Source organism: Macrotis lagotis, chromosome 7 (genome assembly GCF_037893015.1).
Source record: "Macrotis lagotis isolate mMagLag1 chromosome 7, bilby.v1.9.chrom.fasta, whole genome shotgun sequence".
Taxonomy (NCBI): domain Eukaryota; kingdom Metazoa; phylum Chordata; class Mammalia; order Peramelemorphia; family Peramelidae; genus Macrotis; species Macrotis lagotis.
In genome coordinates this window covers 114,236,495-114,262,866 of record NC_133664.1, presented here as the reverse complement: position 1 = coordinate 114,262,866, position 26,372 = coordinate 114,236,495, and the positions used below count along the sequence as shown (strand labels likewise).

The 26,372-nt window shown below is 33.3% G+C and overlaps 1 protein-coding gene across 6 annotated transcripts in view; it reads right to left on the bottom strand.

Moving 5' to 3' along the window:
• CNOT4 (CCR4-NOT transcription complex subunit 4) overlaps nt 1–26,372 on the bottom strand; it is a 208,699-nt gene that overhangs the window by 74,211 nt on the left and 108,116 nt on the right. For 5 of the 6 annotated variants that reach the window (XM_074193619.1, XM_074193618.1, XM_074193617.1 and 2 more), the window contains 6 exons: nt 21,970–22,238; nt 8,662–8,859; nt 5,940–6,026; nt 4,906–5,007; nt 4,195–4,320; nt 1,936–2,060 (listed from right to left, as the gene is read on the bottom strand). In XM_074193619.1, coding sequence (XP_074049720.1) covers nt 1,936–2,060; nt 4,195–4,320; nt 4,906–5,007; nt 5,940–6,026; nt 8,662–8,859; nt 21,970–22,143 — 812 coding nt within the window. In that variant the 5' untranslated portion in view covers nt 22,144–22,238. Of the gene's footprint in view, nt 1–1,935; nt 2,061–4,194; nt 4,321–4,905; nt 5,008–5,939; nt 6,027–8,661; nt 8,860–21,969; nt 22,239–23,578; nt 26,372 lie in introns of those variants that run through there. The other variant, XM_074193620.1, reaches the window with a different exon arrangement.

Here is a 26,372-nt window from a genome sequence, read left to right as displayed (position 1 = left end):
CATGTTTGCTTTTTATATTGAAATGCTCTTTTGGGGGTGATTAAATTCAGAATAAAAAAATAAAATTATTTTTAAAAAAATCTAATGGTAGATTGTCACAGTGGGGGCTCCCACACAGATGATATCCCTGAATCCTAACTTAGATAATTCATAGCAGGAACAATCAGCAGCAGCTGGATCACAGGATCAGGGCAGCAGTGAAGAGAGGCACATCATGAAGCTGCGGTGATATTTCCCTGTCCTGATATGATCACAGGTTGGGCCAGAAGTAGATGTCATTTAGAAGCAGCATCAAGGAAGAAAGTGCTACAGAAGAAAATCCATTTTGTCAGTCTTACTGACAATTGTGACAATATTCACTCACCTTATTCGTGGTTTCTTGTTACTCAAAAGAATTTTTAAGCTTACGACTACTCAAAAGTTATGTACCAATCTATAAAGCTAGTTTCAATATGTAAGATATATGTACATAAATTCTAAGTTAGAAATACCTCATCTGAATTAAAATTGAATTTACAAAGTTAAACAAAAAATCTAATGCAAATAGAGATGATCAGATAAGTTATTAGGAAACATCCAGGAAAAAAAAATCTTTTTTATACTAATTTCATTCTTGTCCTAAGAGCTTCAGGTGATACTATTCATAAAAGACCAATATATATGTTTAATATATTTTTTAAATAGGATAAGATAGAAGAGGAAGGTGAAAAGGAGGAAAAGGGTCAAAAGGAGAAAAATATATCCTTCCAGCTTGATTCTCATAAATTGCTCATAATTACAATAAAGTATGTCTGCTCTACACTGATATTTAAAATACAAAACACTAGGTTGATACTACTGCATTAATTTTTAATATCCAAAGAAAATAACTTAATGACTTTATAATTTAGCTTTATATTACAAGAAAAGTATTCTGATAATCACTGTGTCGGTCAGAAATATATCTCAACAAAGACTTTCACATACTAATATGTATACATGGCAATAAAACTATATTTCAGAGCTGGACACTGAAATGTCAAGAATTTTAACCTTGGTAATGTGTATTTAAAAAACTGAGTATCCCTGAATTATACATAATTTTGTTTATGTAAAATGAAGACTAACAAAATTGTGTGGTGCTATATCTGCTAAAATATATTACAAATCTAACTACTTAAACTTAAGGTATTTAAGGCTATCATACAACCCAAAGATTGGTCTTACAAAATAAGGTCTTACAGTTTTCTAATGGTCTAAGTCATACAGTGGCATGAGTCAAAATAAAATGAATTCCATGCAATTCATGGTAAATTCAACTGGTTTGTATAATCAATAAAGCTATATAAATCTTGAACCCCAAGGTAAAAATAGTAATTTCCCTAAGGCAAATGAGATTCTGGAATATAAGATCTCCTTATCCAAAGAGAAAAAGGTTTATAGATCCCCAAGAATAAATTCTAGAAAATTTTATACTATATGTATGTGTTATCTGTATACACACACACACACACACACACACATACACACTCATGCACACACACAGTAAGATACAGAAATTATGATCTGTATATAGAAATATCTAAAGATACAGAGATATATCTGTCACAGTTTTCCCCTAGCTCTCCTCTAGCTCAATCTTTTCCACAGAATTTTCAATTAGTATGATTAGATAAAGAACAGAGCCTCAATGAGGTGCTAATCATATTCAGAACTACTGCCAGTCTTCCTTTCACTAAAGAGGGGACCCTGCCCCCAGCCGAGAGGGGAGGGACGGCAGGGGTAGAGCGCAGGGAGACTGTTACATTTTTGAAACAGCCAATCCTAAATCAGCACATCAAGAAGGCTTCTGGAATAAGTTAAGGAATTCTGCATGGAAAGGATAAATGTTAGGCCTGTCACAAAGGGCTGTGGCTTAAAAAATATAGAATAAAAATTATATACTTGGGCATATACCTCTGAAGTGGTGTCACTTTGTTCTTATTCTTGTCAACGGAACCCGTAGATAGCTGAAGAAAATTGGGGTTTAATTTATATAATTCTTGAAGTAGCTTCTGTTCATACTCTTGGTGCTTACCCGCCTGGTGGAAAAAAGAAAATAAAACTGCAATGGCATTCATATATTAGCTGCTATAAAATACTCCATATCTCTCCCCTGAAAGACACCAATAATGCAAATTAAAAATGATTTTTCCAACCAAAGATAAACTGAAAAACTTTCTAGATTAAGACAATCTCTCTCTCCTAATAAATATACATGGCATATACCAACAAGGAATAACCAAGGAAATATTAATAACTTTAAGAAACCAAAGCTAAGTATTGTTTAATCAAAGTTCTTTAAAATAAAAAATAAAATGTATTCTCCAACAGTCTAATTATTTGGTATTTTTTTCAGATATTTAAAGAGCATGATTTGGCATAAAATGTTAATACAAAATGAAGTAAAATTTCATAAAATAGCTATTGATTCTCTCATCTGCCTTGTCTGAGTCACTAAGTCCCAAATAAAAATCATTTTAAATTCAGTTCCAGGGGCAGTTAGGAGGCGCAGTGGACAGAGCACCAGCCCTGGAGTCAAGAGTACCTGAAATCAAATCTGGCCTCAGACACTTAATAATTACCTAGCTGTGTGGCCTTGGACAAGCCATTTAACCCCATTGCCTTGCAAAAACTTTTAAAAAAATATTCAGTTCCATATAGCATGAGTAAATTTTCCAAGAAAGCATTAAAACTTGGGAATAGCAGGAGATTTAGAGCATAAGAAGGGAAAATACACAGAGTATTTAACTCAGACAATTAGAAACAAAAAGTAAATGTTTGTAATACTCATTTTACTGTGTGTATGTATATACATAGTCTGGCTGAAAAATATAGGTTATTTTCAACATTTTGGAAAAAGTTGATTTACTGCTTACTTTTGTCCTGTCAGATAATGGCATGCTTAAATAAATAAATAGATAGATAGAGAATAGGCAAAAACTAAAGAAAGGTAATGTCATTAACTTATTACACAAATTTTTCTTTTATTTTGCAATGCCATTCTAAGTCACACATACACTTTCCATTCACATTTTCTTACCATTCTACTTAGAATATTCTATTTCCTATCATGAGAAAAAGCTTTTCAAATTGTTATAATAAACTATGCAATAATTTACTAGTTTATATTAAGGAACTACTTTAACAAGAAAAACACTTCTGAACTTACAGAGTTATACTATTTTTAAACAGGTTAAGGCTCTGATGAAGTAAGACTGACTTTATAAAGCATTCACTATTTCTAGCAGTAAAAACTCCAAAAAGTTTAAAATGTTTTGAAATTCCCCATTTACAAAGAAAATAAACTGGTTACCAAAAGACCTCAGCAGGGACAGTCCATATAATACATGTTAAATCTCATTACAAAAAGGGAATGGCCAGAATATGCTGTTTTCCAAAATTGCTTCAAATAAGCAAATTAGCTGAAGTCATTTGGTATAATTATATTATGATGTAAAATCTAAATGAGTGGATCTTCCTTGGATTCTATCCAAGAAAACGTTACCCAAGACTCCTTTCATTATTGTTTTTAGATCCCAAAGACCATATAAGAAAATTATACTTTTTTTAATAAAGGGACTTAAAAGATAGCAATTCCAAAACCAAAGAAGGAAAACTTTTCCCAATGAAAATTAGCAATGCACTCTTCATTCTAATTAGATTTGCTCTAGGTTGATGTGAAGAATGAAAGGTAGCAATGAATGCCCCCCACCTTCTAAAAGAGAAGTATTCCTGCAAAAGTCCACAGCCACAAATCTGAAGTCCTCATCTACAATAGGGAAGTACAGCATTATATTTTGGTATAATCCTCATGTATTATGATGTCTTTTCAACAATTTCACTTCTAAAGAATATTTATACTATAAATTGAAAGGAGACAGGAGAGGAGGAAAAGTGAAAGAACATAGGACATTAAGCATTCAATTCACTTTTTTTCATAGGATATTGATTCAATGAACACTTGAAAAAAGAGCATAACTCTCTAAAACATCATCATTTCTCTATCCTGATGGGATAAATTTTCTAGGACACCAGATTACATTTTGCTGATGACTCTCAACATAACAACTTTTTTTTTTAAAGCTCTCCACTTTTGAAGGAAATTATTTAACAAAACATAAAAACTAAGTGTTGCTCTCTCTGCAAAGCTGGCAATTCATACTGCTTTACTACCTGCATTTCCTCTTTTGTGAAGCTAGCTGCTTCATCCCCCAATTCATGTAGATACATGCAGTCAGGTTTTGGACACTGCATATTCTTTAGGAAGTAACTGCAGTATTTTGTTGTACCTAGAGAAGCCTGTCAGGAAAAAAAAAGAAGAAAAAATTTGAAGATAACAAAAACACTACTTGCTTTCAAGGACAATAATACAAGTTATGAAACATATGTCAATCTAGATGTCTGATATATAAGAAAGCATTAAAAAACTCTTGATTGAGAGAAAAGTGATAAACTCAAAGCAAATTAAGGTATAATTTTCTCAATTTCTTTATTTTCTATTTTTTGGAAATATGGCTAGCATGGAAATTTGTTTTCTGCATGATTTCACATGCAATGTTGATGTATACTGATTGTCTTTTCCACAACTGGGAGGGGGGAAAGGGTAAGAAGGATGGAGATAATGTAGAACTCAAAATTTAAAAAGAAAAGAATGTTAAAAATAATTTTGGGCATTGTGGGAATGAGATCTGGTTTACATTTATTCTAAAAAAAAAATTTCCCGTGGAAATTAGCATTTGTCTAAGTAGATTAACCTTTTCAGGCACAAACATATAAATGAATTACAACAAACATGTTGCCTTAAAATTTGATATAGAAAGTCTGTCCAGAAAATATTCTATATTTTGGCCCAAAAAATAGGTCATCAAAAAGAAATTATATTACCTTAAGTGTTCTGCCATCTACTACTACATTGTTGACACACTGTATGGCTCTGAGAGCATCTTCTGATCTGATGTAGGTGACATAAGCACTGGCGCTTGGACCCTAAAGTGAAAACATCCCATCCCACTGTATTAAATCAAGACAATAGCAAAAAGCTTTTATTTCACTAATGATAAAAGAATTTAAAACAATATTACAAGAAAAACTTTTAATAATGAATGTGATTTTCAGCCAACAGGAAGTAAAGAGACCTTTTGAAAGAAATCCTGTAAGAAGTTAAAAAGAGTCAGAAACTGAATTTTTAGCTATCTATTCATTCCTTAATCTTACAAATGAATAATCTAAAGTCAAGAAAAATCAAATGAACTGCCTAAGATCATTACCAAAAGCAAGTAACCATCTGGACCCAAAGACTTCAGTTCCAAATCAAGTACTGATTTTTTTTTTCTATCCTATCATCTCTTCTATTTAATAGAACATCACATACCTTGATTTTTTTAAGTTTTAAAATGTTCAAAAATCAGTAAAAAGTCCTATCAATTTTACATAGCTTGCCTAAATTTCCAATGCTCGCTCCTGTCATATAACATAAAATAAAAACAGATTAAAAATAAAAATTAAGGTCATCTGCCCAAAAAGCAATACTATCAAAATAACTTTATTCAAATACAAGGTTCTAAGATTGTGCTACTCAGAAGAAATATTCTAAGCTAATTTCAATAAAAAAGAATGAGCTTCTATCAAAAAATCTATTTCTCATCATCTTGGCTGTTAGCCAAATAGAGATCAGGAAATCTTTGGGTATGTGTCTCATTCATTACAGGTACAAATAATTTCCTCCAATACACCAATAGAGGGTGCTATTCAACTACATCTCAACCAAAAGTTCTATTTATTCTTTTCCAAACTAATAATTCAAAAGAAATAAATTTTAATAATGAACTAGTTCCTTTTGAAATAGGATAACTAACAGCTTATGTTTTGACAAATGTTTGAACAAAAAGAAAAGAATGTAAAAAGATCACTATAGTTACCTGTGAGCCTGCATATGATGTGCTATTATTAATGACAACTTTATGTATTTTACCAAACTTCCCAAAATATTCTGGTCGTTTTAAAACCTACAAGAGAATAAAAGATATAAAAGGTGACTATTTTTTAGAGTTTTAATTCTTATAAAAAAGGGAACAAAAATAAAAAAAATGAATTTTTCTTCACTTTTAAAAATAAACATGTACAACACGTAGTACATTTAAACCTGTACTACAAAGTTTAAATGAAACATTTGATCTATATTACATGTGTAGAAATTAGCTAAAGTGATTATTATCTAAAATCATATGGAAAAATTGCTATTTACTAAGGGACCTTAAAAAGAGTTATTTTGGGGGGTTTGTTTTTTATTTTTACATTTTCCAAGAGTTATAGTAAAGAAAATCAAGTTCTAACTATCAGGTAATTATAAAAATAAGTACCAGGATATTAATACATATAATTATTATATATTAATTAAAATATAGAATATATAAACTGATATGCTAAGAATAATGTGTTCACCTTATAATAAGGCTGCTCTTATTACAGCAGATCAATATATTATACTAAAGGCAGTATCATAAGACTTATCCAGGCTTTCCTTAATTCCTTGGGCATCTTCTCAATTGTTATTTTGTTATAAAGCACAGCATTCTTCTCCTATCCATCATATACACACTATAACGAATTAAACTGCCTTTGCTTGATGATCTCCAGCAAAAAAGAATGAACAACCTCCAGAGAAATTCATTCTATTTTTGGATAATTCTGTTAGGAATTTCTTCTTATAGCAAAGTCTAAATCTGTCTGGAATAAGACTGACAAAACTTCTACAGTGTCTTTCTAATGTATAATTTTTACAGTAATATACCTAATGAATTTGTTTCTTAGAATTTGATAAATACAAATGCTATCAAATACTCCACTGTAAGGATTATGAATGATAGTTTGACAGAGCCTATACAGATGTATATTCAAATGTATAGTTACATAAATAATGTTATATACATAATACTATATATATATATATTTATATATCATGTTGATGATAATCTTGCTAGGATCTTTAAACACACACACACACACACACACACACACACACACACACACACACACACACACACACAGAGTTTACTACTTGAAACTATGGATCTAGATCAACATTATATACAGAAAATCCCAAAGGGTGTCATTCTCTCATCCTCCCCCAAATTTTACAGCATTCAAATTACAAATCTAATATCAAAAAATACCAGATCACTCCTCACCAAACACCATCCTGGAATTGAAGAAAAAAAGAGGTCGAACATCTATATACTTTTCCTAATACAAAAATTAAAGATTTTGTCTTTGAATCTGCCACCTCAATTCAAACAAGCATTGAAAAAACTACCAATCCACTCCAAGCTGAGTCTCAGCTGTACAGAGAAAATATCCTTGAATAAATCATTTTTGTCAGAGGTATGTATCATATACAAGTGGGTTTTCTATTCTTCTTTCAGGATGGATGCACTTACCCCACTAATAATCATTCATTTGAAGAATCATTTGTTGTCAAGGAACTAAATGGATAAGAGAAACTAATAAAGTATTCTCACTTTTAATTTCATCAAACTAAAGGAAATTACATTCCAAATGCTGCAGTTGGAAGCCCTAATTCACTAACTCTCTGCAAGCTACAATACATTGCCCTGGTTCTGCAGAACAAATCTAATCTCTCTGCCACCAGGGTAGCTCTATCATTGTCCCTTAAATTTTCCCTCCTTCAAGTTGAACATTAGTCCCAGTGGCCAATACTTGGCTCTCTGAAAAGAGATTGAATCCCTTCACCAGAGATGACTTTCCTATGGATGTTCTTTAGTTTATTAATATCCTTCCTAAAACATGACACCCAAATCAATGCAAGAACAATGTATAGAGGGGAAATTGTTACTTCCATAGTCTTCAAATTTCAAGGAACTAAAAGATTTTTAAAATAATAACAATATAGCAACTAAAATTTATAGTGTTTATGTTGTGCACCAGGCATTGGCTAAGCAGTTTGCAATTATCATCTCATCTTATCCTCAAAACAAACAGGGGGGGGGGGGGGTGTAAAAACTACTGTAATCACCATTTTACAGAGAAAACAGAGGAAAACAACAGCTAAGTGAACTGCCCAGTGCCACATGGCAAGTAAATGTCTGACATCAAATTTGAACTCAAATCTTCCTCTAAGCCCACCAACATTCTATTCACTGTGAGGGTAAAAGAGTTGAATGAAATATGTTAAGGAAGAGAAGCAAGGTGCTGAAGGTTCTCCCTCAGAGCTTTATCCTTAACAGTAAAATTAGAATGGAAGCAACAACCGGGACAGTTCTACAAGGAATCTTATTTCTTCATCTACTTTTATCATTTAATGGCGATCCCAGATACATTAAACACTGAAAAGCTAGAACTTATAAATAGGCTCCAATAACGAAAATGTTCCTATTATCATGTTAATTCTGACAACAGAAAAATAAGGAGGCAGGGGAGAAAGGCAGTACTATGCTACATCTTCCTTAAAAAGGTAGTTATGAGGAAAGCTGAATTCTTTGTGATTTAATGCAATTCTCTATCAATTAAAATGTTTACATGCCTTATTAAATAAATATCTAAGGAACCATGGGTTGAAGTGTTGAATATTAATTCCAAGATTAAAATGAGTCTTTGCGGAGAAAAGGCTTATAAATTGCTTACCTCTGGATCTGCTAAACGTTGAGAGAGTCCTACCACAAAAACAAGGTTCTTTTGTACAACTCGTACACTGGCCAAGTGTTTGCGATTCTCTGATATCTTCTGTTTCCTTTCATTCTGCTTCTGTTTCTTCTCATTTTTTATCCTTTGCAGTTCTTCCTGGGAGAGTGGTTTATACACTGCTGGGTCCTCTGGATATGGCTTTAATTATGATGCAAACATGGTGGTTAACACAAATGCTAGTAACTAGGAACAGGATAAAGTTAAAGGAGCCAATATCTCTAACTCAATTTTTAAAAGACTATTTCTGTAGTTCACTGGACAGACAACTCTTATTTTAACTTATCCATCAGAAAAACCCACCTGTTATTCTCAATTTCCTTTGATTAATACTTAAAGCATAAAAAGTTTAAAAGAAATAACAATCATATCTCCTTAATTTGCAAAAGTGCATTGTTACAGCTTTCAAGGACATTAAAAACAGAATCAAAAGAACACTGCTGAAAACTAATAGATTTATATCCTGTGAATGTCATCACCAACATAACTAAGAATGGGATAAGTTTTCAAGTTTTTCAAGTTTCAAGTTTTCATACTTCTAATAGTAGACAGGGCTGGCTAGTAATGGTCAGCAGACTGGCTAGCTTGCCAGTAGTTTGATGACCTTGGGCAAGTCACTTAACTCTTCCAAACTTTGGTTTCCTCAGCTGTAAAAGGAGAAGATGAAAGCTTAAGTTCCTTTTAGTTCTAATGGCAAAGAAGGAGATGAATAAAAGATTTTCTTAAACACCTAACCCCATTATGTGTTAACCCTCAGAGACTTGCTCCAAAATGAGACCCTCTCTATTGAGAGGATACATATTCAACATAGAGGCTAGATTAAAAAGCAAGGAGCTGAGATAATTAGGCTAAGTTTGGCAACAAAATCAGATATTAAACATTTATTCATCTCCTACTATGTGCAGCTCCCATGCTAAGCACAGCCTTGAAGGGGGAGGAAGGAAATCTGTAAAGGAAAAGGAACACATCTGAGAGACATTACAAAATTGGATATAAGGGATGAGAAAAAGTGATCAATTCAAGGATGATTTGCAACTCAGGTTGAAGTCTGAGTAGATGAGAAGATGGTGGTGTCCTAGACTGTAAGAGTAAAGTGTGGCATAAGGGAAAATTGGGGGGAAAGACAGGAAGATAATGAGTTCCATTTTAGATATGATGAGTTTAAAATATCTGTCAGACAAGCAGATATCCAAAAAACAAATGGAAATACTAGAGGTAAGCAGAGAAACAGTAGGACAAAAGAATTATATATGAAAACCAACAGCACAGAGATAAAAATTAAATTCATGCCAGCTAAAGACATCACCAAGTGAAATAATACAGAGGGGAGGAAAGAAGAGGTAACAACACAGAACCCTTTTGGACATCTATGGTTAGTGTGTGTAACCTAGATGGAGATCCAAGTCATGGGAAGTTAAGCAGGTTTGGTCAAAAAGGTAGGGAGAGGGGCAGCCAGGTGGCATAGTGGATAAAGCACTGGCCCTGGAGTCAGAAGTACCTGGGTTCAAATTCGGTCTCAGACACTTAATAATTACCTAGCTGTGTGGCCTTCGGCAAGCTACTTAACCCAATTTGCCTTGCAAAAAAAAAACCCTTAAAAAAAAGGTAGGGAGAGAAATGGAAAAGAGCATTAAGAAAACCTTGAGAGAAGATGGTAGTAAGGAGAAAAGTGTGACTGGCAACATCAAAAGCTGCAGAGGAGACAAGAAGGTTGAAGATTAAGTCAGAAGCCTGACTAAAAAAAACAGACTGGGAACGTGTAAAATCAATCAGTAATGAAAGTTCAAGCCAGATTATTATAAATTTTCAATGCCAAACAAAAGCAATGGTATTATATTCGATGGGCATAGAGTATCACTGAAACTTCTAGAAAAAGCATGGTCAGATCTACACTTTAGCAAGATCAATTTGACAGCTGTGTGTGTGGGACAGATTAGAGAAAGCAGAGAATGGATATAAGATGACCTATTAGGAAGATCTTGCATATGTCCAGAATAATTGTGGGGGTATAAAGAGAAGGTGATATATACAATTGATGTTGAAGAGAGGACACTGACATGATTTAGGAATTATAAATTAGCTGACAATGAAAAGTCTAACATGACTTCAAGATTAAGAACCTAAATGTCTAGATAAATAGTAGTACCTACAAAAGAAATAGGGAGATAGATAAAAGGTAAGAAGTTCTGAATGGGTCCTGAAGAGTCTGAAGTGTTAATGGAATATTCAGAAAGAGAGGTTTAACAGCCTTAAAATAGAAAAGGAAGAGTGGATTTGCAGATTTGATAGTCACCTACATAGAAAGAATAACTAAATCCTTGGGAGTTGAAGAGATTATCATGGAAAAGTATAGAGACAAAATGAGAATCAAGACTGGAGTACTTAAACATACCCATGATATAGGGGGCAAGACATAGAAAAAGGTAAGATAAAGGAGACCAGAAATTAGTGATCAGGTCCAAAAAGAGCCACAACAAAGGGTGTCACAAAAATCAAGGAGAAGAGACTATCCTAAATATGAACACTGAAGAAGACAAGGATTAAGAAAAGTCATAAGACATTAGTGACCTTGAAGAGAGAAGTTTCAGGTGAAAGAAACCAGATTATAAGAGGTTGAAAAGTTTAAAGTAAGAAAGAGAAAGCAAGCAATATAAACTGATTTTTCTATTTGAAATGAAAGAAAAGTGAGTTAAGACAATGGTTTAAGGAGGTGGTAGGATCAAATAAAGGTTAAGAAAGAAATTTTTGAAAAGAACATTAGTCCACCAACATCTGAAACCACATATAACAGGACAACAGTGGCAAGGAGAACAGTAATTAGGTAAGAAACTAGGGAAACCTTCTAGAAGATTTGAATAGAAACTAAATAAGAGACATTAACATGAGAAAGAGGAGGAAACATTTATTGGGAGATAGTGAAAAAAGCTTTGAAAAAAATATCTTCTAAACATCCTGTCATCAACCTTATTACAAGTGACATTTAGCTGTTAACCAATGTTTTTGTCCAAAGCAGCAAGAAACCTGTATGTAATTTCAAACTAGATATTTTACTTTTCTTCTGGCTCCTCTTCCCCAAGATGTATTAACTAAGTCTGCCTTTCTCTTATATTTCCGCTATCAATCTTTTCAGTTTTTACTTAGTTGTTTACTCTTTTGTAGAATTACTTTTCATAGTCAACTCAATTCTATAAAGAACAAACTGGAATGGATTGCTTCAGAAAACTCAACAAAAAAAGCATACATTTTCTAAAACTGGTTTAAGTTTGCAATCCAGGGTTGTCCTCCTAGGTTCCTGGAAGGAACCAAAAGCAACCTTTAGAGTGGGAGGACATGTAAATCAGATTGCTTAGGTAACTGGAATAACCTCTGAAAATTCTTCAGGGTCATACCCCAAAATTGGGCTGCTCATAATATTAACTGCTTTTCATTGCTTTTGAAAAGTCCTGGTTTGAAACAAAATTTCTTTTATTTTAAAACTTTGTCGCAACCTAGTCCAAAGTATCTTTAAAACAACAAATATAACCTAAGTAGTATATTTACATTAGGAATACAAAGTACCAGGATTCTACCACAATAGATTTAACACTGTTCTCATTAAATAACACCTTACTTTTAAGTAAACAATATCTTTAAAATCAAAACTAAGTTACTCAAAACTAGTCACCTATAATTCAAAAATTTTCAAATGTTTGGCCAGAAGGATTCTGAGATTTAATGATATTATAAAAAGGTGGAATTTAAAACAAAGTCCCAAGAAAGATACTGAACAAAAAAGGGAAAGGTTACAGAATTAGTAAAGTATTAAGCACCAAGAAATTAAAGTGTTAAAAAAGGAAAAAACTAATCACTAAGGGGAAACAATCACTAGCTGATGCAATGTTTCTGATTTACTCTAAAAGTCTTGCATATCATTAAGCTGTCTAAAACTCAAAGAAAATGTGTACTGTCAGATGCAAAAATTGTAACAGATGCATTCTACTTAAACAGTTTTTCTTTACTATTAAGGGGGATCCAAATTTGGGGAATGAGAGTGAGACAACATGTAAATGACTATACCAAAAGCTTTCAATTTGGTAATTCTGTGACAATTTCTTTGGTTTGATAATGGAAGTTAAAGGAAAAAGATTTTTTCCTTCATGTAAGATAATATACCTAGGACCCATTTGTTTCAAAAACTTAGAATATGTACATAACTGAAAGACTGATAAAATACACACCAATATTTAGTTTTTAAGAACTGTAATTGTATAAGAGTACTGGACATAGGTTCAAAAAGAACTAATTTCAAATCCCACCTCAACTCATTGTGTGACCTAAGAAAAGTAATTCAACATCTAATAGTCTCTCTCCATTTTTAAAATGCAGATTAATAATAGCATTTCCCTTGCAGGGTTGTTTAGAGGATTAAGTGAGAAAATATTAAGTACCTGGCAAACCAAAGTTAGTTGACTGGATGGTTGGTTGGTTCTAATTCTTCATTATTGAATAAGACCAAAGTGATATCACTATATCCAAGACAAACTGTAGTGTGTCCAAACAAGGCTGATCAGACCAATACAAGCTCAGAATGCTATTCCATAGGTCAGGCACAAATAGTCCATGTGAACACATGGGACAGTTATTCTAAATTTACATATCTCACATTTCCTTTGAACTGCTTCCATTCAGCCTTAATCATAGAGTACACTACAAATACTAAATCACAAAACATTAACTTCCTGATATGACTGTCAGACACCATACCTGTTTTTGAAGTATTTGCCAGAGGCAATATAAATCATCTGATCTATCTGATAAAAATTCCAATCACTTAATACATAATCAAATTTTTTGTCAGTCCAAGAAGATGGAAAAAAAATTTTTTTAAAAAATGACAATCTAGGGACTTCCCTTTCTTATTTCCTTTTACTTCTCCAAAGACACTAGTTCAAGACAGAATACAGGAAAGAAATTTATTCTTGTCACTGTTCTATAAACTTAGCCCAAAAAGAGTTATAGGGCAGAGTGCAAAGGACAACAGATTAAGAGTAAGAAGACACTAGATGATTAGCTACAAGAACATAAATGAAACATTTAATGTCTTCACGGTTTCCATTTTTAAAATGAAGAATCTGACTAGGTGATTTTTAAGATCCTTTCTACTGGGGCAGCTAGGTGGTGCAGGGGGCAGCTAAGAGGGGCTGTGGATAGAGCACCAGTCCTGGAGTCAGAAGTACCTGAGTTCAAATCCAGCCTCAGAAACTTTATAATTACCTAGCTGTGTGGCCATGGGCAAGCCACTTAAACTCAATGCCTTGCAAAAATCTAAAAAAAAATAAAATAAAAATCCCTTCTACCTCTTAGAGTTCTAAATTTCAGTGGTAGACAGTATTCTTCTCCTTGCCCCAAAATAGATCATATTCAAGAACCAGGCACACTCCTCTACAAGGCAGAAAAGTAATCAACATAGTTCATAAATAACTTCTGTGAGGGCTAATGGCTACACCAACAAAATTAAATGAATTTTAATACAGTAGTTTGAATTAGACACTATACAATCATAACCAGAAGTTGCCAAACATTCCATATATGTAACAATATATTTATAGTTGCACTTTCTGAGGTAACAAAGAATTTGAAAGAATGTGAATCCATTGACTCTGGAAAGACTGAGTAAATTGTGGCATTGAAATTGTTTGAGATATTACTGTAGACAAAAGAAATAATATGAGAAATTTAGAAATATGAGAAACCCTGTATGAAGTGATATAGTCAAACTGAAGAGCAAAACAAGCACAAACTTGATTATAATACAAATTTAAAAGAGTCCTAATATGAAGCCAAATTCTGAATAACAGTAATGATACTGCCCAATTCCCATCCCTGGAGAGCAGAAAAGAAAATTCACTCCCGTCTCTTGTGGGGAAAAGTAGAAAAGGAGATGCTACTAGGAAAAAAATCTTACAGTATGTTACCTCAATAATATTCATTTTAATAGCTGTTTCTACTTCTTAAATAAATTTCATAATTAAAAGTGTGCAATAAAGTGGAAAGATATTCATACATCATCAACATAGAAACAAAAGACATAAAACTTATTTTTTAAAAGAAGTGCTAAACAGTATGAAATCTAAATCAAAATTTAAAAAATCAAATTATTGAAATTTCCCCTTTTACAATATTTTAATATGTCAACTTTTGTTACAATGTTAAATATAGTAGTTCTACTACAGTTTTCTCCTGAGATCCATCAGAAAAAAAAAACCAAGAAAATAAAGATGGACTAAGTTCTAAATAACTAGTATTGAAAGAAATGTAAATGAAAAGAATCCTAATGTTACAATTCACATCTTACAAACTGGCAAAGATGAAAAAAAGATGGGAATAGCTCATTCTGGAAGAGCTGTAGAAAGATAGGCACACAGGTGCATTGCTGATGGAGATGAAAACTGGAAAGCAGTTTGAAATTAAGAATATAAAATTAGTAAAATGGTCATATTCTTTAATATACTGATTATACAATGAAATTTATACCCCAAGAAGGTTGATAAGAACAATGTCTCTATATACACACCAAAATATTTATAGCAGAAAGCCCATCAGTTGCAGAATGAACAAATTATTTTACATGAATGTAATGAAATATTACTGTGATGAAAAAATTATTACAATAATGGATACAAAAAAGTATGGAAAGAATTAATTAAACTGATAAAGTGAAGAGTCAAGAAAATGAAAAATTACAATAATGTAAAAGGGAAGAACAAAAACACACAAACATACAGACACACAAATACACTCAAATAAAAAGTGAATGATGCAATTTAATAAAGAACAAATATGACTCCAAAGAAAAGACATGAAAAGACATTCTCATCCTATTCATTTGCAGAGGTGGGAGGGTCCATAAACATTGCCCAGTACACAAATTTTCAGACAACCTCAATGCATTTATTATATTTATTGCTTCATCTTTTAAAAGAATATTGTTATTTCAGATGACTCTTGGGAGAGAAGAGAGAATAATTCTGGAAGAAACTATATACTGATGTAAAAAAAAGAAACCAATGAAGATGTGATTTAAAAAAAAGAAAAGAGAGACTAGAAATGGAGAAGAAGATATTTTCCAACATAGCCTATGTGTTGATCTGTTTTGCTTCACTATCCCTATTACAAGAAAGGTCCAGGGATAGTTAATGGACAGTAGCAGAGATACACACACACACACACACACACACACACACACACACACACACACACGGATATCAATAAAATACTTTTATAATACATGGAATAACACCAAAAGAATTTCGAAAGGTCATAAATTAACAGTGCAATTTTGTCACCTTAAGTTTCATAACTCTTTATAATGATAGAGCTATAATAACGTAAGTTCAATTTCATATAAAATCCTCTTAGATCCAGCAATACCACTATTGGGTCTATACCCTGAAGAGATGATGAAAAAAGAGTAAAAACATCATTTGTACAAAAATATTCATAGCAGTCCTGTTTGTGTGGCAAAGAACTGGTAATCAAGTAAATGCCCTTCAACTGGGGAATGACTTAGCAAACTGTGGTATATGTATGTCATGGAACACTATTGTTCTATTAGAAACCAGGAGGGATGAGCATTCAAGGAAGCCTGGAGGGATTTGCATGAACTGATGCTGAGTGAGGTGAGAAGAATCAGAAAAACATTGTACACCCTAACAGCAACATGGGGGTGATAATCAACCTTGATGGACTTGCTCGTTCCATCAGTGCAACAATCAGGTACAATTTGGGGCTGTCTGCAATGGAGAATACCATCTGTATCCAGAGAAAGAACTGTGTAGTTTGAGCAAAGACCAAGGACTATTACCTTTAATTTAGGGGGGGGAAAAAACTTATTTTATTATGTAATTTTGCTATCTCTTATACTTTATGTTTTTCCTCAAAGATAAGATTTCTTTCTCATCACATTCAATTTGAATCAATGTATACCATGGAAACAATGTAAAGACTGGCAAATTGCCTTCTGTGGGGGGTGAGGGGAGGGAAGTAAGATTAGGAGAAAAATTGTAAAACTCAAATAAAATCTTTAAAAAAAAAAAAAAAGAATCTACCTGTCAGCTATCCATGATGCCTGATGATGAAACATCTTATGTATTACAGTGAAATGACAAATTTAAGAATACAGAATTATATAGATAGCTATGTCAAGTGGGCACTAAAACCCCCGCCTCATCAGGCAGCTAGGTGGCACAGTAAATAAGAGTTGGGGGTCATGGGTTAGAAAGTCCAGTCTGGGGGTGGCTAGGTGGCTTAGTGGATAAAGCACCCACCTTGGAGTCAGGAGTACCTGGGTTCAAATCCGGTCTCAGACACTTAATAATTACCTAGCTGTGTGGCCTTGGGCAAGCTACTTAACCCCATTTGCCTTGCAAAAAAAAAAAAAGTTTTGGAGCACTATAGCTCTGGCCTCGTGACTCATCCAAGTGTTAAATATGGTATTTAGGTTTGTTAGGGGTGATTTATCCTGTTTTTTTTTTTAAAAAAAGACAGTGTGGTCTAATGAATACTGAACTAGGAAGACTCACCGCAAGTAGGTACTAGCTTAAGTGACTTTGAACAAGTCCATGTCTTTGTGACTCATGGACTCATAGATGGCAGACTGAAGCCTAATAAATGATAAGCTATTAAATATCAAAGCCAAGATTCAAACCCAGGGCCTAAGTAGGCTCAGAGACTTGGTCAAAGGGGAAAGTGGGGGTGGCTAGGTGGTGCAGTGAATAGAGCACCACCCTGGAGTCAGGAGTACATGAGTTCAAATCCGGCCTCAGACACTTAATAATTACCTAGCTGTGTGGCCTTGGGAAAACCACTTAACCTCATTTGCCTTGCAAAAGCCTTTTAAGGAAAAAAAAAAAGTCCAGTCTGAAACAATCACTAGAGGCACTGCTTGTCTCAGTTCTTCAAAAGCATCAACCTCAGATCAAAGGAGATATTTGTAAAGTAAGGAGCATAATGGCTAAAACAGTGCAGCTTTCCTTCATTCCTTCTTTTATTTACCACCATTATTCAATAACAGTTCCTTCTTGAAGGTTCACTTCATCATCTACAATAACCAATATAAGTCTTGATCCCAATTGTTCACCAGCATTCAGATTACTACTGTACTCATACCTTTTTGAACCTTGTTCACAACAGATAGTCAACTCCTTAATTTCCTCATCATCCATTACTAATTTCTCTACTTAATCAACTTCATTTTCACTATCACCACCCATTCCCTCTACCCTCCCTGTTCTATCACCATTACTCTGGCCTCACTTTTCTCCTTAAGACTTGACTCCATGACTGACCAGTTGATTGATTTACTATCCATTTCCCTAAAATTCCTTGCCAAACTCCAACTTGGGATAATTCCATCAACCTTCATTCCTAGTTATAGGAAGATAAAAAAAAAAATTTCAACCTTTCCAACTAGATTAATTTCAAATTTATGTGATCTAATCTCCACCTGGCCCTTCATACTGCACAGCAACTACTGTATTTTTTAATGACTGATTATCTCATTTTCTATAACTGCCATTCTAAAATTTGTCTTCTCTTTTTTTTTGTATCCTACTGTAGTACGGATCTCAACTCCTATTTTGAGAAAAGAGGCTTGCAAGCACATTCTCCCCCAATACACATCTAAAAACTTCTCCATGCACTCTATCTCTATGATCTAAGAGGTGGTTCTTCTCCATGTTAAAAGTCATTACTTCTATTCTTCCTTGTGACACCCTTCAAGTGGGTTTCATCTCTAGGAGTTTCCTTCTGTCTCCTGTTCAGTCTCTCCTTATCCACCAACTCTCTCCCTACTCCATAAAACATATGCAAGTGTGCTACTCTTTAAAAAGTCAATTTGATCCTTCCATTACATCAAACTATTGTCCAAAGACCTTTTCCTTTTCATAGCAATAAAGCCTCTTCTCATCCTTCCACAGTCCAATGTAAAATTGTATGTTTTGAAAGTTCCTACTATAAGGTACAAATAAAATGTAAGATTTTCAGGGCATTGCCAGGACTCAACACTTAGTCCATGTCTACTAAATTAATGTGTACAATGTCTACTAAATTAAAAAAAAAGTCATCATGAAACATTCAGTGAAATTTCATTATTCAAAAAAATAAAAAATAATCAGAAATAACAGGCTTTAAAAGTAAAGGTCTTCTTTTTCTGTAAAAAGAGAAAAAATGTTTAAGTAAGTTAAGATAACCTGATTGGAACTCTTTATATAATAGTACACTAAAATAGGATGTTTTAGCAATATAGAAAAAGAAAGCAAAATTTTCCCTAACTTATCCTGATAATATAATTCCAAACATGACCAAGAAGACATTTCCAAAATTATATAGTATGCATGGAGAATGAATTATAAATGAAAAGGCATATGCCAATTTGTCCAAGATCTAAGAAGTGACTTTTCCCACAATTATTTGCAAAGCCTTTTATCAGACCATGAAATCTTCCTTATATTTTTTCAGAATTCCTTCTAAATCTTGCATAGCAGTTTACAAAATTCAACAAGTAAAGTGTCAATGTATTATGAGATGTCAGAAGATTCAATTATGTTTAATGATGTAGACAGATATCTATTAGAAAGTAATTATCAATGAATGAACTTATCTTGAGTAGATCACAAAAAAACTTGAAAGATAATAGAATTAAAGCCATGTGGCTTTACTACAGATTTAGAAATATGCAAAATCCAATTAGAACCACCCCCTCCAAAAAGAATAGACTTCAAAATACAACTTCAAAATATTTTAGAAAGCCATACAGTAAGATTAGACTAGATTATCTCCAGCATTAAACATTAAAAATTCTCTGAGTTTATGCCCAGATAAAACATGTTACTATGTCAGTATTTGTATGTGGGCATATGTATGTATGTATGTATGTCTAAAACAATAACGTAATCATGGAAGGAGAAAAATTTGCAAAACAAAGTTTAAAGGTTATCATAGTTTATATTGAACCCAGCTCTGAGACTTGAGTAAACAATAATTCTGCATGGGGGGGGGGGGGGGAGGAGATGCAGTCTGGCTAACAGGTCTGTTGATTTTGAGAATAAGGGAATAAGGTAAACATTCTTTGATTAAAATAAGTGACAGAAGACTTTTTCACTCCATTTTTCCTGACCAAATTAAGTGAGGAATGAGATAAGAAGATATTTATTAATGACAAGCAGTACAATAGAAAGTTGGCTTAATGCTTGATTTCAAGAAAATCTGTCTCACCTCTGACACATAATAGTCGTTATAAGACTGGTAAATTCCTTCACCTCTCAATTGCCCCTAACGTGATTCTTAAACTATAAGTTGCAGAAGAGTTGCTAATCCACATTGGGAAAAGTAAGTTTCCTATATCAATGAAATCAAAGTTCTATGCTCAAATTTCTTAAGCTACAAACCATCTAAATAAAAGGGGCAAAACATTAAGGTTCACCTATGGAGATCAATCAATCATTAAATATTTATTAGACACCTACTTTGGGCCAGGGATACAAAAAGAGTCCTTGCCCTTAAGGAGCTTACAACCTAAAGGGGGGGAAAATCACATGTAAACAAATATATACAAAGTAAGCTATATACAGATTAGGAAATAATTAATAGATGCAAATAGATGCTTCCTGTAGAAAATAGAATTTTAGTTGGGACCTGAAGTCAGGGAGGTCAGAGTAGAGAAGGGAACATGCCAAGCATCAGAGAAAGCCAGAGAAAATGCCTGGAGCTGAGAAACAGTGCCTCCTTAATGGAAGAACCAGGAGGAGGCCAGTGTCACTGGATCAAAGAGTAGGTATGGGAGAGTAAGGTGTAAGAAGACTGGAAAAGTAGGAGGAGGCTAGTTAAGAAGGGCTTTGAATGACAATCAGATTATTTTGTATTTGATCCTTGCAGGCAACAAAAAAATCACAGGAGTTTACTGAGTTGGGGGGAGGAGAAGAAAAGGTGGTAGTGATATGATCAGATTTGCACTTTAGTGGCTAAAAACAAAATGGATTAAAAAGGAGAGAGACAGAGACAGGAATATATCAGCGGAGTATTGCAATAATATAAGCATGAGATGATGAAGGACAGCACAAGAGTGGCAACAGTGTCAAAGGATATATTTGAGAGATGCTGCAAAAGTGAATTCTTCAGGCCTTGGCAACAGTTTGAACATGGAGAGTGAGAGATAATAAAGAATGCAGAATGACTCCAAGGTTTCAAGCCTGAGGGATTGCCTCAACAATAAAATGAGAAGCCTGTATTATCAATAACAATTTCCTAACTGTTTTACTAGTGTTTACTTTGTTCTCTCATAGTCTTCACTTCTTAACACTCCAAAGTGTACTTTTTTTGAAACCAAGAAAAAGGATTTAAAAAAATTATCTGATAACTCTTCAAAGTCCTAAAAGAATTGGGTTTGAAATTCAAATATTGTTTGAATATGGACAAAATTTTCACATACTACTCATTTGTAATTTTCAAAGTACTTCCCCAATATCTTAATCACCATTAATATGCTGTACATTATTATAAATCATAAAGGTTAAAAAATAGTTTATTTTGAAGACATCTATAATAGCTTTCCTATGATGAATTTAGAGCTTTATAAAAATTTAATGGTAAAAAAAATTTAATGGTACAACATTTTTATGCAACTACCGAATAAAAGTAAAAGCCACAGAGTTTAGGATGTCCTCATGAAACAAAAATCATATTAAAAGAGACAAGAATAAAGAAAATATATCTCAGATCTGAAAGGGATAGTTTCTGACGACCAAGTCATTGTTTTGCCCTATTCGTTAGTTGATTTGTGATTTGCATATCAATAGGATCAAGAGGAATGACTAAAGCTAGTCAATCAAGTATGTAAATAACAGAGAAAAGGGGAAAAAGTGATGAGAGAGAAGGGATTAAGGAAAAGGAAGTCATTCAATAAATATTTGTTGAATCAAAGTAGGTAAAGCCCTTTATTGTACATTTATGAGCAAATTGAAGCTCAAAGATTAAGTGACATGCCCAAAGTCACACAGCTAGTTGGTTACAGAGCCAGGACCAGATACTAGGTCTCCTAACTTCAAAAGCACAGTGCTATTTTCACAATAACAGGACAGTTTTACAAAGTATATTATTACTTGTAACTTCAGGTGAAGATAAATACAGATTCCCTCCCACTTCCATGTTCATGTTTGCTAATTTGCCGATTCACCAACATGAAAAATTTAAGCAGTTTTATCATAGGGTATGTACCTTTCTGCAAGCAGGACAAAGTCCATTCTCATCAGTGCGAATACGATGCCAACAAAAACGGCAAATTTGGTAGCCACAAGTGCAAGGGAAAAAGTTGATATCATCAATCTCTAAGGGCTCCATGCAAAGGGGACATTCCACAGGGTCTTCCTTTGCATCAGGACTGCGAGACATCTTCACGTGTATACACAGCAGCAAAAAAATGTTTATAATAACTTAAGGGAGAAGGAAGGTCAGCACTGAAAATTAAAATGGAGCACTCTGAAGACCTGTGAGAAAATCAGAAAAAATACAACAAAAATTAATCGTACATGTAAAACATTGAAAATTTTTAAATTTTGAAAATAAGTGAGTTTAATAATTGCTATACTTGATGTAATTGAAAGCATGTATTATATCACTACCATATAAATCTGATATCAAAGTCAATGTACAGGAGAAATTAGGCAGGAAAATAAACTATGGAATTATTGCATGATTAGAAAGTTAAGAAAATTCAAGGTTTAGAGACTATCTAAGCACTATAATGACATATCTCAGGAGAAGGGAGGAGTTGAACAGATATCATATTCTACCTCTCAATCAACTTTTACTTTACAGTATCTAAACATATCATTAAATCTAAAAACACATAACATTGTGTTAAGTACAAACTAGTTAATTTCTCAAGATCAAATTTAAGAACTCAAATCTGAGAAAATAGATACATCTAATGTACATAGCTTAGAATCGAACTGCTTATAAACTAAACGTGCTTGGACATATCATTGGAAACAGCAATGAACATCATTTCTGAGACACTAAAAAGGTTTATGTGGAATAAAAAAAAATTCACTCCAAAAATCATACTGCAAATCAAAAGAAATGGGGAAAGAGTTAATGGTAAAATTTAATACACCTGATCCCACCATCATCCAAAACACTTTTTTAAAAAAATGAATGAACCTTGACTTATTAAGACTTTAAGGATGAAACACGTTTACCACCTGTGGACAGAGAGACATAATAAACTAACAGAATTCAGGCAAACATTTTCAGTTGGGATCAAAAGTGTTTATTTATTTAGCTTGACAATACATACTTAAAACAAGAGAGACAGGAAGAGGGAAGAAAAGAAGTAAGCAACAGTGTATTGTAAAAAACTGACTTTAATAAGATCTAATTCATTAAAATGACTTAATTACCAAAATAACAGTGAATAAGGACAGCTAGGTGGTCAAGTAGATAGAATGAAGAGCCTGGAGTCAGGAAAATTCATTCTCAATTTGAATCTGGCTACTAGTATGACCCTGGACAAGACACTCAACCATTTTTACCTCACTTACATCCTCTGTAAAATGAACTAGAGAAGAAAATGGAAAACCACTCAAATATCTTTGTCAGTGAAACTTTAAATGTCAGACAAGATTGGAAAAACAACTAAATAACAATAGCAAAAAACTTGTACCTAGTGTTTCTGTAATCTTGAGCAAATCATCTAACCTCAGAGGCTGTTAAGTTGACACAACAGAGAGGCCATGAAAACCTGAATTTGAATCTGGACTCAGACACTTAAGTAGTTGTGTGACTCTGGTGACTAAGTTTATATAGTCTGCCTCAGTTCCCTCACCTAGAAAATGAGCTGGAGAAGGCAATGGAAAAAAGTCCAGTATCTTTACCAAGAAAACCTCAAATGGAGCCAGGATGACCAACTAAAATGAACAACAATGAAAAAGAATTAAGAAAATACTAGTAGTATATTTCATGGAAAACCTTTATTGAAATTCTAGTTTTCAATCAAAGAACTAAAAAACACTTATCTTGGGGCGGCTAGGTGGCACAGTGAGTCAGGAGTACATGAGTTCAAATCCAGACTCAGACACTTAATAAGTGCCTAGCTGTGTGGCCTTGGGCAAACTACCTAACCCCATTGCCTGTCAAAAAATAAAATAAAATGAAATGAAATAAAATAAAATAAAAAACACTTATCTTTTCCTTTTAGCAACAATCTATACTATTATAGCCCAAAATCAAGGGTAAGCTCAACGTACAGAAAACCAAACTATATTATTTAGGGATGATATAATACACCTATAATCCATTCTAAGACATAGTCAAGTCTATAATCACTTAAAGCAACCAAATCAGAGATTTTTATGAAGAGATTTAGGGAATAGCTCTGTTTGAAGGCAGCTAGTGAATACAGTGCTAAGACTTCTTTTTCCAAGTTCAAATCTGACCAGAAACTTACTATCTATGTAATCCTGAGAAAGTCCCATAAGCCTGTTTGCTTCCCTTTCCTTATCTATAAAACAAACTAGAAAATGACATATGTCTTTTCCAGAAATATATCTTTCAGGAAACAGGTTGAAAGTCCATTCGCATCAATGCAAGTATGCTGCCAATCCAAGCAACAAAGTTGGTAATCCACAAGTACCAAGGGGAAAAGTAGATATCATCAATCTCTAAGGGCACTGTGCAAAGGCAAATTTCACAACACCATTCCAGATTCAGGGTTGTGTTGAAATATTGCTATGCCATTAAAACACAAATATAAAGGAAATAAAAAGAAATTGAGAAAGAATATAAAATAACACAAAGTAAAGAAAGCAGAACTAAAGGGCTGGAATATACATATAGATTCAATGAATATTTTTAAAAATAAACAAAAATTAGGAGGGAATTGATGGCTTAAGGGAGTGTATCCAAAACTACAGGAACAGCCTAAGTAGAATATATATATATGTGTAAACCCTCAAGTAGAGAGAATGTGGCTATCACAAAAGAACAGTAAAAAAAAACAATATTTTAAATCAATTCTTGCAAAAATATATGCACTGTTTCAATGAAAATAAATTGCAAATCAAAGTCAACACAAGAAAAATAAATCTGGCAAACTTGCTCTAGTCAACAATTAATTCAGTGCAGACTATAGAAAACAACATGTGTAAATAAAGTCAGTTTTTAAGGAGCCATGTATTGATCTCTCTTTGTGGAAGATCTAGTATAATATCTGCAGTCTGCATATTCTCCCAACACAAAAATTTTATATGATTATGCATTTTAATTCAAATTACATAAAATACACGTTAAATAAACATTGTGTGGAAATTAGATGACATATCAGTTATTTCTCAATAAGCAAAAAAAGTGAATTGCCCCAAAACACTAGTTTTTAAAAAATTGAAATAATTGAAACAAGCTTAAGTTATTGATAATTTTGAGTTTCTGTAATTTTTAGGCAATCTATTATCCCTTCATTATCAATAATGCAAGACCACTCTTTTTTTTTAGTTTGCGCTTTTTTTTTTGCAAGGCAATGGGGGTTAAGTGGCTTGCCCAAGGCCACACAGCTAGGTCATTATTAAGTGTCTGAGGCCACATTTGAACTCAGGTACTCCTGACTCCAGGGATGGTGCTCTAATCCAATGCACCTCCTAGCCACCCCCACAACCACTCATAAGGGAAATTCTTGGAGGGGCAGCTAGGTGGCACAGTGGATAGAGCACTGGCCCTGGAGTCAGGAGTACCTGCATTCAAATGCAACCACAGACACTTTAATAATGACCTAGCTGTCTTGGGCAAGTCACCTTACTCCACTGCCTTAAATAATAAAATAAAATAATTTACAAAAAAAAATTCACTGGAGCAGGTGAAACTAACATAAGCAAAAACAGAGTTTAAGGGATGGAAATTATAGAAACCCAAGGGAAAACAAATCAAAAAAATATTAATTCAACATAATTATAATTGGGACTCACAAATACTTTTTCATGGCTCTGTATATATTATTTCATTAACAATAACTTCCCATTCTACATAACATTAAATTAATGAAATAATTTATTTTAAAAAGAATTTTTTCCAGAGAAAATTAAGTTTTTAATAAAAACAAACATTTTGGGGGCGGCTAGGTAGCATAGTGGATAAAGCACTGGCCCTGGAGTCAGGAGTACCTGGGTTCAAATCTGGTCTAGCTGTGTGGCCTTGGGCAAGCCACTTAACCCCATTTGCCTTGCAAAAATCCTTAAAAGAATAAATAAATACGAACTTTTTGAAAACAGTGTCTGTAATATCAAAAGGACTACTTAAATCATATAAAGCAATTCATAAAACTGCTAAGTGTTAGAAAGTTAAAAAGTCTCATTCAAAAAAGACACTGCTTGTCTCACTTGTAGGTACTATAGTGAGATCTTTCTGATCAATTGAGAAACTAATATCTGCCTGTTTTGCATGTGGATAAAGCAACAAAATGTAGTTGGAGATCTGCTCATTTGATTACAGATGTATCATGTATTTTGTATTAAATGATGTTAAGGTAGTTAGGTATAGTTTTTTTGAATTTCAGAAGCCTATTCATATCAATTTCCCATCAAGAATATAAAATATAACTGATAAATTTTGGATGAAAATTATGATACATA